The sequence below is a fragment of the Oncorhynchus masou genome, chromosome 12 (genome assembly GCF_036934945.1).
Source record: "Oncorhynchus masou masou isolate Uvic2021 chromosome 12, UVic_Omas_1.1, whole genome shotgun sequence".
NCBI lineage: Eukaryota > Metazoa > Chordata > Actinopteri > Salmoniformes > Salmonidae > Oncorhynchus > Oncorhynchus masou.
In genome coordinates this window covers 21,457,856-21,470,691 of record NC_088223.1, presented here as the reverse complement: position 1 = coordinate 21,470,691, position 12,836 = coordinate 21,457,856, and the positions used below count along the sequence as shown (strand labels likewise).

The 12,836-nt window shown below is 42.4% G+C and overlaps 1 protein-coding gene across 3 annotated transcripts in view; it reads right to left on the bottom strand.

Moving 5' to 3' along the window:
• Positions 1-4,816: 4,816 nt before the first annotated feature.
• LOC135549687 (zinc transporter ZIP4-like) overlaps positions 4,817-12,836 on the bottom strand; it is a 32,257-nt gene continuing 24,237 nt past the window's right edge. For all 3 annotated transcript variants that reach the window (XM_064979893.1, XM_064979892.1, XM_064979891.1), the window contains 3 exons: positions 10,856-11,008; positions 10,328-10,515; positions 4,817-10,055 (listed from right to left, as the gene is read on the bottom strand). In XM_064979893.1, coding sequence (XP_064835965.1) covers positions 9,927-10,055; positions 10,328-10,515; positions 10,856-11,008 — 470 coding nt within the window. In that variant the 3' untranslated portion in view covers positions 4,817-9,926. The remainder of the gene's footprint in view (positions 10,056-10,327; positions 10,516-10,855; positions 11,009-12,836) is intronic.

The window sequence follows — 12,836 nt, the reverse complement described above, 5'->3', positions numbered from 1 at the left end:
CCAGGGCCAGAGCTGCCGTTCACTGTATCACTATAACGTCTTATACTGAGATAAAAACTTTGGAATCAGATGGTAAACGAAAGGATATATTTAATCAAATGTCTTACCTTCACTTTGAAGACCATGTTCAACAACGGCTAATTTAACCTTGAGTATGCAACAGCTCTTCCCATCAACTCTGTACACTCTGTGGAGGCTATTGACAGAATGATCCAGAGAGACGACCACCATCCGTATCACAATGAGGCTATGTGAATCACTGCATTATAAACACTGTACACTACTGAAGCAAGCCCACCAAGTCAACTTCTCAGATCATCATTTACTACCAAACCTAAAAGGTCCTTGACTCTTGACAGAGTCAATGGAGAATACTGTTGCGTTGCTGCCAGTGTTAGTGATCAAAGCGAGGACGACACAGCCTTAAGGAGGAAACGGCTTTGGCACTGTTCAGGCCCACTGTTCACCAGGCAGGGCATTCATCTTCTTGTGTTAGCATCATCAGCCTCAGCAACACACACACACACACAGTCTTCTACCCAGCATCACGCTACACACGCACACGCAAACGGACAAGCACACACGTGCGCGCACACACACACATGAACACACACACTGTCTCTACCCAGAATCACAGCACTATCTCTCACCGCCACATATTCATCATCCACTCAACTGATGAGGACCACAATACCTGCTCCAGCTATAAAACTTATCATCGTAACGCTACTAGGCATAAATCTTGTGCTAAGGAGACAGGCTACATTGAGTTATGGGGAGCCCGTGTGTTTTGGCTGTATGGGGATTAGATTGATGATTTAGATATGCTTATACTTCCCAGCAGCGTGGTTTATAATATGAGACAATGTTGTGGAACAGGGAACAGGAACATGGGTTTTGAAGTCCGTTCAAGTGAGAAATAAATTGGATGGAGTGTGCGGGTTTTGCTTAGCTGGGCAAAGCATGAAGCGTCACATCTAAGAGAAGTCTACTTCACACATACCCACAACTGGAATACTGTCATTACTAGACTCTGTTTACACTTGAACTTGATCATCAAAGAACCAAACTTTTCGGTCATTTAGCATCAGACAGAGGTGAGCTAATTGGAGAATTCATAGTGACAGGACAGGGGGCGAGCAAGGCCCTGAGACAAGTCTCCCAACCCTAACTGCCAATCACAGATTGACACATTGTAATCTCAGAATGTGAGACTGTGAGAGAGTAAATCCCCCTCATCCAGACTCTTGCCCCGGGGCTGTCCTGTCCTGCTTTCCCATAGCTGTCACTAGGCCTCAGAGCTGGGCACATGCACACACACGCACACACACAGGCACAAGCACGCACATAGACATACACAACAAGGACGCACACACACAGAGCAGGATAGTTTCTTTCCCCCGTCCCCCAGGCAGTACCGATAATCCTAGCTGGATTAGTAAAATTATGGGGGAGCTGCTGTGGAGGAAGTTTTCTGACCCAGGAGATTAATTTGAGTGTGTGACTAGTCGTTTAACAGCTAAAATGACTCAGACTGACTCCTAATGGCCAGCCACCACCTGCCTGCTCAGTGTAAATATATAAACTCGATGTAAATATATATGTATATGATGCTGTGTATAGACAATTCGGGCACTATATGAATAGACAAGGTATGTACAGCAGTACTTATATAGGATAGGCCTTGACTAGAATAAAGTATACACATATGAAGTGGGTAAAACAGCATGTAAACATTATTAGTGACCATGACTATACGGCAACAGTCTCTAAGGTGCAGGGTTGAGTACCCGGAGGTAGCCGGCTAGCAACAGTGACTAAAGTTCAGGGCAGGGTATTGGGTGGACGCGGGTTAGTGGTGAGTCTGGTGACTGACTGTTAATGATGGCCAAGACATAGAAGCTCTTTCTCAGTCTCTCGGTCCCAGCTATGATGCACCTGTACTGTCTCCGCCTTCTAGATGGCAGCAGGGTGAACAGGCCCTGGCTCGGGTGACGGAGGTCCTTAATGATCTTCATGGCCTTCCTGTGTGCTGTAGATGTGCTGTAGATGTCCTGGAGGGAAGGCAGTGTGCCCCTTGTGATGTATTGGGCTGACCGCACCACCCTCTGGAGAGCACTGCAGTTGCGGACGTTGTAGTTGCCATACCAGGCGGTGATACAGACCGACAGGATGCTCTCAACGGTGCATCTGTAGAAGTTTGTGAGTGTCTTAGGGGCCAAACCGAATTTCTTCAGTCTCCTGAGGTTAAAGAGGTGCTGTTGCACCTTCTTCACCACACTGTCTGTGTGGACGTACCATTTCAGGTTATCAGTGATATGCACGCGGAGGAACTTAACGCTTTTCACGCTCTCCACTGCTGCCCAGTGGATGTCATTTTATTGACATTGATAAAGCAAATCTGAAGAAAACTCTACCAAAGTTTTATCAACACATCGCCATGCACCCTTGTGGGGCCCCCATGTTGAAGAGCAGTTGTTGCCTACTCTCACCACATGGGGACGACCTGTCAGGAAGTCCAGGACCCAGTTGCACAATGCGGGGTTCAGACCCAGGGCCCAGAGCTTAATGATGAGCTTGGAGGGCACTATGGTATTGAAGGCTGAGCTGTAGTCGATGAACAGCACTCCTACATAGGTATTCCTCTTGTCCAGATGGGTATTAAAGTCCTGAGCTACAATAAACGTGATCTCAGCATATGCGGTTTCCAGTTTTCACAAAGTCCAGAGCAGTCGCAGTGTTGGCTTGAGGGGGACTATACACGGCTGTGACAATGACCAAAGAGAATTCTCTCGGGAGGTAATGCGGTAGGCATTTGATAGTGAGGTATTCCAAATCGGGAGAACAAAAGGACTTGAGTTCTTGTACATTACCACAATCACACCATGAGTAGTTGTTTTATTTTGTTTTACCTTTATTTAACTAGGCAAGTCAGTTAAGAACAAATTATTATTTTCAATGACGGCCTAGAAACAGTGGGTTAACTGCCTTGTTCAGGGGCAGAACGACAGATTTTTACCTTGTCAGTTTGGGGATTTGATCTTGCAGCGGTTTTCGGTTAATAGTCCAACGCTCTAACCACTAGGCTACCTGCCGCCCCCAGTTCATGGTGAAGCATACACCTCTGTCTTTCTTTTTCCCAGAGATTTATTTCTTCCTGTTTGTGCGATGTAAGGAGAACCCCGCTGGTTGTATGGACAGGGACAGTATATCCGGAGAGAGCCATGATTCTGTGAAACAGAGTATGTTACAGTCCCTGATGTCTCTCTGGAAAGAAATCCTCACCCTGAGCTCGTATACTTTATTGTCCAGGGATACTCGGAAGCGGTGGATGCTACAAGTCCACTCGATAATCCTCTTCTCCGTTGGCAGCGTATTGGAGCAGCCCTTGGGATGAGTGAAAATGCCTCGGGGATAAGAACAAAGGAACCAATTCAGGAAAGTATTATTTTTTTTAAATGCTGGTGAGTGACTACTGATCTAATATCCTAAATGTATTTCCAGACTAGCTAATATTGCAAGAAATGTTCTGAGCAAATAATGTAAGAAATAACACAAAAAAATATATATGGCAAAGTTTGTTAGGCACTAGGAACAGGGCGACCATGTCTGTCGGCACCATCTTGTTCCATCTTGCCCCGTCTCCATCTCCATCTCTCTCTGTCTCTCTTGCTCCCTCTCTCACAAGGTGCTCTGCTCAAGCCTTAAAAAGATAAAGAAACAAACAAGAGTGGAATGTTGACAAAGAGCCTCTGACACTCACACAAAAAACTACTGGGCATGGAGCAGTCTGGGAGCTGCAGTAGTACAGTTACTGCAGGGCTCTTCTCAATCTCAAATATCCACGAGAGGCTGAAAAAAAACGCTACACACAGGAAGCATTTAGCTGGAGAAACCAAACAAGCTGCAGGGGTCTGGACCAGGCAGGGGGCTGTGGAGTGAAGCCTTTTTCTCTGGGTTGTTTTGGCCATCCAGAGAGGACAGATAGGCGGCGTCTCAAATGGCATTATATTCCCTTTATAGTGTATTAGTTCTGACCAGAGCCCCGTAAGGTCCTGGTCAAAAATAGTGCACTTCATAGGGAATAGGGTGCCATTTGGGATGTAACCATAGATCAGTGGTGTCCTATCAAGGCCGGTGTTACTGGGGCTGCGTCTCTCTCCCCCGATGGATGCTCTTTTGTGGAGGGCTAACCTTTAATTGGCTAGTGAAGTGGTGAGGCGAATAGGAGGGTCTGTCTGTCTGTCGATCTGTCTGTCTTTGTGAAGCTAATGACTCTTTGGTCTCAGCCACACATTCCCTTTGAATAGGGAGTGGAGCCCCACTCCCCTGAGAACACGGCGATCTGTTTCTTCATTTAACGCTTCATTTGTGATTGCTGTCACAGTAATGGTGTGCGTGTGTCTCTGTGTGTGTGTGTGTGTGTGTGTCTGTGTGTGCGTGTACGCACATGACAGCATATGTGCTTGTTTGTCAGTAAATTGGTAAGAAAGAATGAAAAAGGAGTGAAACTGAGACACTGAAGGATTTATGTGTGTGTGTGTGTGTGTGTGTGTGTGTGTGTGTGTGTGTGTGTGTGTGTGTGTGTGTGTGTATATTGGGGAGGGTGTTAGGCAGAGGATGGTGTTAACATCCTCAGTGTGTGTCGTCTATCCAGACACAAAGGGTGTCCCCATGTGGGAGCAGCAGGAGCAGTCCTCCCCAGCCCTCCTCAACCCACTATAGGGTCCCACAGGGCACCTAATGGGAATATCATTAACCACACAGACAGCTAGAGCTGAATGGGAATGAGGGGAGAACAGGCCATGGATTAGATTAGAAAGCCATTTATGTCACTCTCCTACTTCAACAGTGAATGACACTAGTGTTCCATGTCACACATGTCAAACACATGAAATGTTACAATTTTATGATGATTACAAAATGATAGGGATCTTGCAAAGGCAATCTCACCAAGGTACAGTGCAAATGAAAAATTTTAAAAAGAAAAGTACAAAATGTAACTGTTTTTGAGCAACAGAATGTAGATTAGCTCTATTAGCTCTTTACCTGTTGACATCAAAACATTACAACATCCAAGACCTTAAGTTCTGCTAAAAGTATGAATAACAAAACATTTGCATAATGTATAAATAGATTCTTCACATGATAGTTCAGCTTCTTTATCTTTGTATCTGAGGAACCTCCTGGCATGTCACACCTTTTGTCCGATGCCTACCATATTCCTCTGTATCTGGCACCGAAACCAAAGTTATTGGCTCTTTTCCGCTTTTCCTACAACAAACAATGACACATGCATTCTATCCTGCAGAGCTAAGCATGCCTCTGTGTCTATGAATAAATTAATTGATGCTTTCTAAAGAAGACTGGCAGGCTTACCACAATGGTTCTTAACATAGCTAAGATTACGCTGCCATCCTATTGGCTCACACAGAAGCTTCACCCCCGCAAGAGGACGATAAGTAACGAATCAGATTCCTGATAGACCATGTGTGTGTCTCAAATGGCACCCTATTATAGTATATAGTGCACTATTTTTTGAGCAGAGCCCTATGGGCCATTTGGGACGCTAGCTCTGTATTTACAATCTAGCTCGGGGTTTCTGTGATTCTGAAGGTTCTCCATGCAGTTTAGCACCACAATAGCAGGCATTATAAGGTATCTCCAGTTTGATTCTGAATGGGTACATTGTCTATTTCTAGCTATTTGTAGTTGTAAAGATGACAATTGTATCAACCTTGTTTTCTACAGAATTGTCACATCATGGTCATATTATGATGCTGCTTTCATAAGGTTGGACATGGAGAATATTTGACAGGGAGGAGTTTATGAATAGCCTGACAGTTTGAAATGCTCTGCAGTATTTCTTTGCCTATGTCATCAGCAGTTGCAAAACAGGCAAATTATAATAGGTGGTAAATCATAAATATTCTAACAACCTGTTCAATTAAAGTTACTGTTAAGCTGTGACTGTAGTGAACTGACAAGGAAGGCGTAAATATTTTTTGTCAAAAAATAACTTCACTGAAAAAAAAACTTCACTCATCTTAGAAAATATGAAGGACATCAATTTACCTCATTATTTTACAAGACTATATTCTGAGAATCATGGTTGACATTTGTGAAAGCTTTGAATTATTAAGGTTCTATCTGCATTTTGTCAAAATGTAGTAATTGTTGTAGCCTTGTTCTGCAAAATGTTCTCTACCAATATACTACTTTAAATACACCAATTCGTGTTAAGTTAAAAATAATAAAATATTTTTTTAAATTGCTCACACCATTCAAGCCAATGGGGGGGGGGGGTTGGTACTTTAAAGCCAATTATCTTAGAGTCATCTTTTTTTAGATAGAACCTTATAATTTGAAGGTAATGCGACTTATCTATCATTGCTGTGGAAAGACGTCCTATGCTGACATACAGTATCTCTCCTCTAATGTGGCCATGTGTCTGTGGCCACATTCAAGGCAACAGGAAATACATAATATTATGAGTCTCAGAGCTCCCTCCAGTGGTCCATTTGAACACATACACCACCTATAAGCTACTTCATAATTTTTCCTCAATCAAGTCTTTAAAAAAAAGCCTCAATGGACTATAAACTTAACATTGAAATCTTATCTTCAACTCACCATAACCCTGTCACATTCTCACATTCATAAACACTGTGTACACTTGCATCAACTTCACACTTCAGAAGATCACCAATTCAAACAGCATCTACCTACAGTGCACACTGCCACGTACAGTAGCATCAGAAAGTATCCATACCCCTTGACTTGTTCCTCATGTTGTGGTGTTACAGCCTGAATTCGTAAAGGATTACATGTATTTATTTTCTCACCCATCCACACACAATACCTCCTAATGACAAAGTGGAAGCATGTTTTTAGAAATGTTTGTACATTTATTAAAAACGAAATACAGAAATATCTCATGTACAGTACACAAGTATTCACACCCCTGAGTCAATACATGTCAGAATCACCTTTGGCAGCAACTACAGGTGTGAGTCTTTCTGGGTAAGTCTAAGAGTTTTGCACATCTGGATTCTAAAATATTTGTAAATTCTTCCAGCTCTGTCAAGTTGGTTGTTGATCATTGCTACACAACCATTTTTAAGTCTTGCTATAGATTTTTGAAAGGCTGGTCATGGCTCACATCAACACCATCATGCCGGAAACCCTAGACACACTCCAATTTGTATACCGCCCCAACAGATCCACAGATAACGCAATATCAATCGCACTCCACACTGCACTTTCCCACCTGGACAAAAGGATCACCTATGTGACAATGCTGTTTATTGACTACAGCTCAGCATTCAACACCATAGTACCCACAAAACTCATCACTAACCTAAGGACCCTGGGACTAAACCCCTCCCTCTGCAACTGAATCCTGGACTTCCTGACGGGCCGCCCCCAGGTGGTAAGGGTAGGCAACAACACATCTGCCGCACTGATCCCCAACACTGGGGCCTCTCAGGGGTGAGTGCTCGGTCCCCTCCTGTACTCTGTGTTCACCCACGACTGCGTTGACAAATACATCTCCAACACCATCATTAAGTTTACTGACGACACAACAGTCTGATCACCGACAATGATGAGACGGCCTATAGAAAGGAGGTCAGAGACCTGGCAGTGTGGTGCCAGGACAACAAACTCTCCCTCAATGTGAGCAAGACAAAGGAGCTGATCGTGGACCATAAGAAAAGGTCAGAACAGGCCCCCTGTTTGGGGCTAAAGTGGAACGGGTCGAGAGTTTCAGGTTCCTTGGTGTCCACCAACAAACTATCATGGTCCAAACACACCAAGACAGTCGTGAAGAGGGCACGACAACACCTTTTCCCCCTCAGGAGACTGAAAATATTTAGTATGGGTCCCCAGAACCTCAAAAGGTTCTACAGCTGCATCATCGAGGACATCCTGACCAGTTGCATCACCGCCTGGTATGTCAACTGCTCGGCATCTGACTGTAAGGCGCTACAGAGGGTAGTGCGTACGGCTCAGTAGATCACTGGGGCCAAGTTTCCTGCCATCCAGGACCATCCAGGACCCCTCTCTTCTTACACTGCTGTTTATTATCTATGAATAGTCACTATACAAAATACCTCGACTAACCTGTACCCCCACATATTGACTCGGTATCGGTATCCCCTGTATATAGCCTCGTTATTGTTATGGAATTTTCTTGTGTTACTTTATTTTTTTACTTTAGTTTATTTCGTAAATATTATCTTAACTCTATTTATTGAACAGCATTGTTGGTTAAGGGCTTGTAAGTAAAGCATTTCACGGTAAGGTCTACACCTGTTGTATTCAGCATTTCACAGAAATATTTGATTTGATGTTCAAGCTGATTTAAGTCAAAACTGTAACTAGACCACTCAGGAACTTTCAATGTCATCTTGGTAAGCACATCCAGTGTAGATTTGGCCTTGTGTTTAAGGTTATTGTCCTGCTGAAAGGTGAATTTGTCAGACTGAACCTGGTTTTCTTCTAGGATTTGCATGTGCTTAGCTCCATTCTGTTTCTTTTTATCATAAAACACTCCCTAGTCCTCTACCGATGACAAGCATACATATAACATGATGCAGCTACCACCATGCTTCAAAATATGAAGAGTGTTACTTCGTGATTTGTTTTGTTGGATTTTCCCCAAACACAACACTTTGTCTTCAGGACATAAAGTTCCTCACTCTGCCACATTTTTTGCAGTTTTACTTTAGTGTCTTGTTGCAAATAAGATGCATGTTTTGGAATATTTGTATTCTGTACAGGCTTCCTTATTTTAACTCTGTCAATTAGGTTACTATTGTGGAGTAACTACAATGTTGTTGATCCATCAGTTTTCTCCTGTCACAGCCATTGTAACGGTTTTAAAGTTACCATTGGCCTCATGGTGAAATCCCTGAGTGGTGTCGTTCCTCTCTGGCAACTAGGAAGGACGCCTGTATCTTTGTAGTGACTGGGTGTATTGATACATCATCCAAAGTGTAATTAATAACTTCACCATGCTCAAAAAATATTAAATGTCTGCTTTTTTCATTTTTACCCATCTATCAATAGGTGCCCTTCTTTGCGAGGCATTGGAAAAAATCCCTGTTCTTTGTGGTTGAAATTCATTGCAATAAATTCACTGCTCGACTGAAGGACCTTACAGATAATTCATTGTATGTGTGGGGTACAGAGATGAGGTAGTCATTAAAAAATGATGTTAAACACTGTTATTGCACACAGAGTGAGTCCATGCAACTTATTATGTGACTTGTTAAGAACATTTCTACTCCTGAACTTATTTAGGTTTGACATAACAAAGGGGTTGACTACTTATTGACTCAAGATATTTCAGCTTTTAATTTTTAATTAATTTGTAAACATTTCTAAAAACATAATTCCCCTTTGACATGATGGGGTATTTTTTATAAGCCAGTGACACAAGATCTAATTTGAATCCATTTTCAATTCAGGCGTTAACTCAACAAAATGTGGAAAAAGTCAAGGGGTGTGAATACTTTCTGAAGAAACTGTACATGAGGTTAATACAAAAGGTGTGACAATTAGAGAGGAAGTAGCCTGAGGACCTGTGAGTCCCATTATAAATATAGGTTGTATAAATTAGTTTGAACTAATCACATTCAGATGATATCCCTTCAAATAGTAACATTAGCACCTACGGCAGGATGTGTCCACACAGAACACCAACAGATTATACTTCTATGTGTTAGATGCATAAGATACACCAGAACTAGCCTGTATGCTCATACTGTGTATAACATCTAGAAAGGTCATGTCAGGAAACGTTGTATCATATAGAAATACCAAGTGTGTTACAGATCCAGTAAAACAGATGAAATATAGCATAGCCTACATAGTGTCATTTGTAATTGTATTGTCCTGTACAGTGTTAGGACTGGGAGGCTCTAGAAGCCAATTGTATCCTCATATAGAGAGAGGAGGAGCAGGATGCCCCAGCCAGACAGCAGTCCTACGTTCTGCAGCAGGAACATGAGCCAGGGCCTACGGTTGTCCACATGGACCATGGTGGGGAGCTGGGGGATGAGGATTAAGACAATCAAATGCATTTAACTCATTGTTCAAAATATATCATATTTATAGAGGAAATTAGGCATTTCTGAAAGGAATAGGAGCAACTGTGTCATAACTCAGAGTTCTTCCTGGTCAGATCACATGGCCAGGAGATGCTAAAGGCCCAAGTCAAAGCAATTGAACTATTCGTGCGACAGATTCTCATTTGAAAAGAACCACCAAGAAGCTATTCCTCCTATCCTGTTTGAGAATGTGGTAAAACTAGCATACTAACCATATCAGCCAGACCCACGTATAGGAAGAGACCAGAGGTGATGGCAGCGATCCACTGCTTGGTAGCCAGGTCAGTAGAGATGGTGAGGGCAATGTAGAGACCGATGAAGGATGTGAGGGCACTGGCCACGTTCAGCATCAAGGCCTTCTTCACTGACACCCCGCTGTGCAGCAGGATAGCGAAGTCACCTGGGTGATGTAAAGAAAGGAGAAAGGAGGGGTATAAAGGGATGACACTGGTGATCAAATGTCAGTCTTAGATTGATGTCATTGGAAAGATTGTGTGAATTAGAAACAGAGCCAAATGGCTAAACTGTGTATCTGCTAATCATCTACCTTTCATCTATTGCTATTAATCTATTCTAATACTTTATTGTTTGAAATGAAAGATAATCTTCTGAAATCAAACAAATCAAACTAAATATATATAGAGTTCAATTTGTTTGATTTCAGAAGATTATCTTTCATTTCAAACAATAAAGTATTAGAATATATTATATATATATATATCAGTCGGTGCTCCACTCACCCAGTTCGTGAGGCAGCTCATGACAGAACACAGCCAGAGACGTGGCAAGACCTGACTTCCAGGAAACAGAAAAGGCCGCACCGATAGCCAGGCCATCGGCAAAGTTATGTATCCCGTCCCCTATGGTAACCATGTAGGGTAGCAGACGCTGTTCTAGTGGAGGGGAGAGACAGAAGGGAAACTCAGAGAGAGGCTCAGTTGTCTAAATAAGTCCATTCAAAATGCAGCAAATTGTTAATAATTGTATATATATATTTGTAAATACAGAATATACTGTATGACTACATGACCAAAAGTACTGTATGTGGATACCTGCTCGTCGAATATCTAATTTCAAAATCAAGGGCATTAATATAGAGTTGGTCCCCCTTTGCTGCTATAACAGCCTCCACTCTTCTGGGAAGGATTTCCACTAGATATTAGAACATAGCTGTGGGGACTTGCTTCCATTCAGCAACAAGAGCATTAGTGAAGACGAGCACTGATGTTGGGCGATTAAGCCTGGCTCACAGACAGCGTTCCAGTTCATCCCAAATGTGTTCAATGGGGTTGAGGTCAGGGCTCTGCGCAGTCAAGTTCTTCCACACAGATTTCCCTTCATTGGAACTAAGGGGCCTAGTCCAAACCATGAAAAACAGCGTACTTTGGTGCGAAAAGTGCAAATCAATCCCAGAACAACAGCAACGGATCTTGTGAAGATGCTGGAGGAAACAGGTACAAAAGTATCTATATCCATAGTCCTATATCGACATAACCTGAAAGACCGCTCAGCAAGGAAGAAGCCACTGCTCCAAAACCGCCATAAAAAAGCCAGACTACGGATGGCAACTGCAGATAGGGACAAAGATCGTACTTTTTGGAGAAATGTCCTGTGGTCTGATAAAACGAAAATTGAACTGTTTGGCCATAATGACCATCGTTATGCTTGGAGGAAAAAGGGGGGGACTTGCAAGCGGAAGAACACCGTGAAGCACGGGGGTGGGAGCATCATGCTGTGGGGGTGCTTTGCTGCAGGAGGGACTGGTGCACTTCACAAAATAGATGTCATAATGAGGAGGAAAATATGTGGATATATTGAAGCAACATCTCAAGACATCCGTGATGAAGTTAAATCTTGGTTGCAAATGGGTCTTCCAAAGGGACAATGACCCCAAGCATATTTCCAAAGTTGTGGAAAAATGGTTTAAGGACAACAAAGTCAAGGTATTGGAGTGGCCATCACAAAGCCCTGACCTCAATCCTATTGAAAGTTTGTGGGCAGAACTGAAAGCGTGTGCGAGCAAGGAGGCCTACGAACCTGACTCAGTTACACCAGCTCTATCAGGAGGAATGGGCCCAAATTCACCCAACTTATTGTGGGAAGCTTGCGGAAGGCATCAAGAAACATTTGACCAAAGTTAACAATTTAAAGGAAATGCTACCAAATACTAATTGAGTGTATGTAAACTTCTGACCCACTGGGAATGTGATGAAAGAAATAAAAGCTGAAATAAATTATTCTCTCTACTATTATTCTGACATTTCACATTCTTAAATGAAGTGGTGATGCTAACTGACCTAAGACAGGGAATTTTTACTAGGATTAAATGTCAGCAATTGTGAAAAACTGAGTTGAAATGTATTTGGCTAAGGTGTATGTAAAGTTCCAACTTCAACTGTATATATATATACATAAATAATGGTGTATATAGACAGTATGGACAGTATATGAACAGAAGATATGTGTACAGCAGTAGTTATATAGGATGAGTTTTGACTAGAATACAGTATATACATATGGAGTGGATAAAACATTACAGTGGTAAACATGATTCAAGTGACCAGTGTTCAATTACTATGTACTGTAGGGCAGCAGTCTCTAAAGTATCATGGTAAATGGTATTATAATTTACAACGATGACGGGGACATTTGGGTTGTACCTGCAGCTAAAATGTTTTATCCCTTTTAAACTGTTCATTAGAAAAGAACACAGCTCTCTTG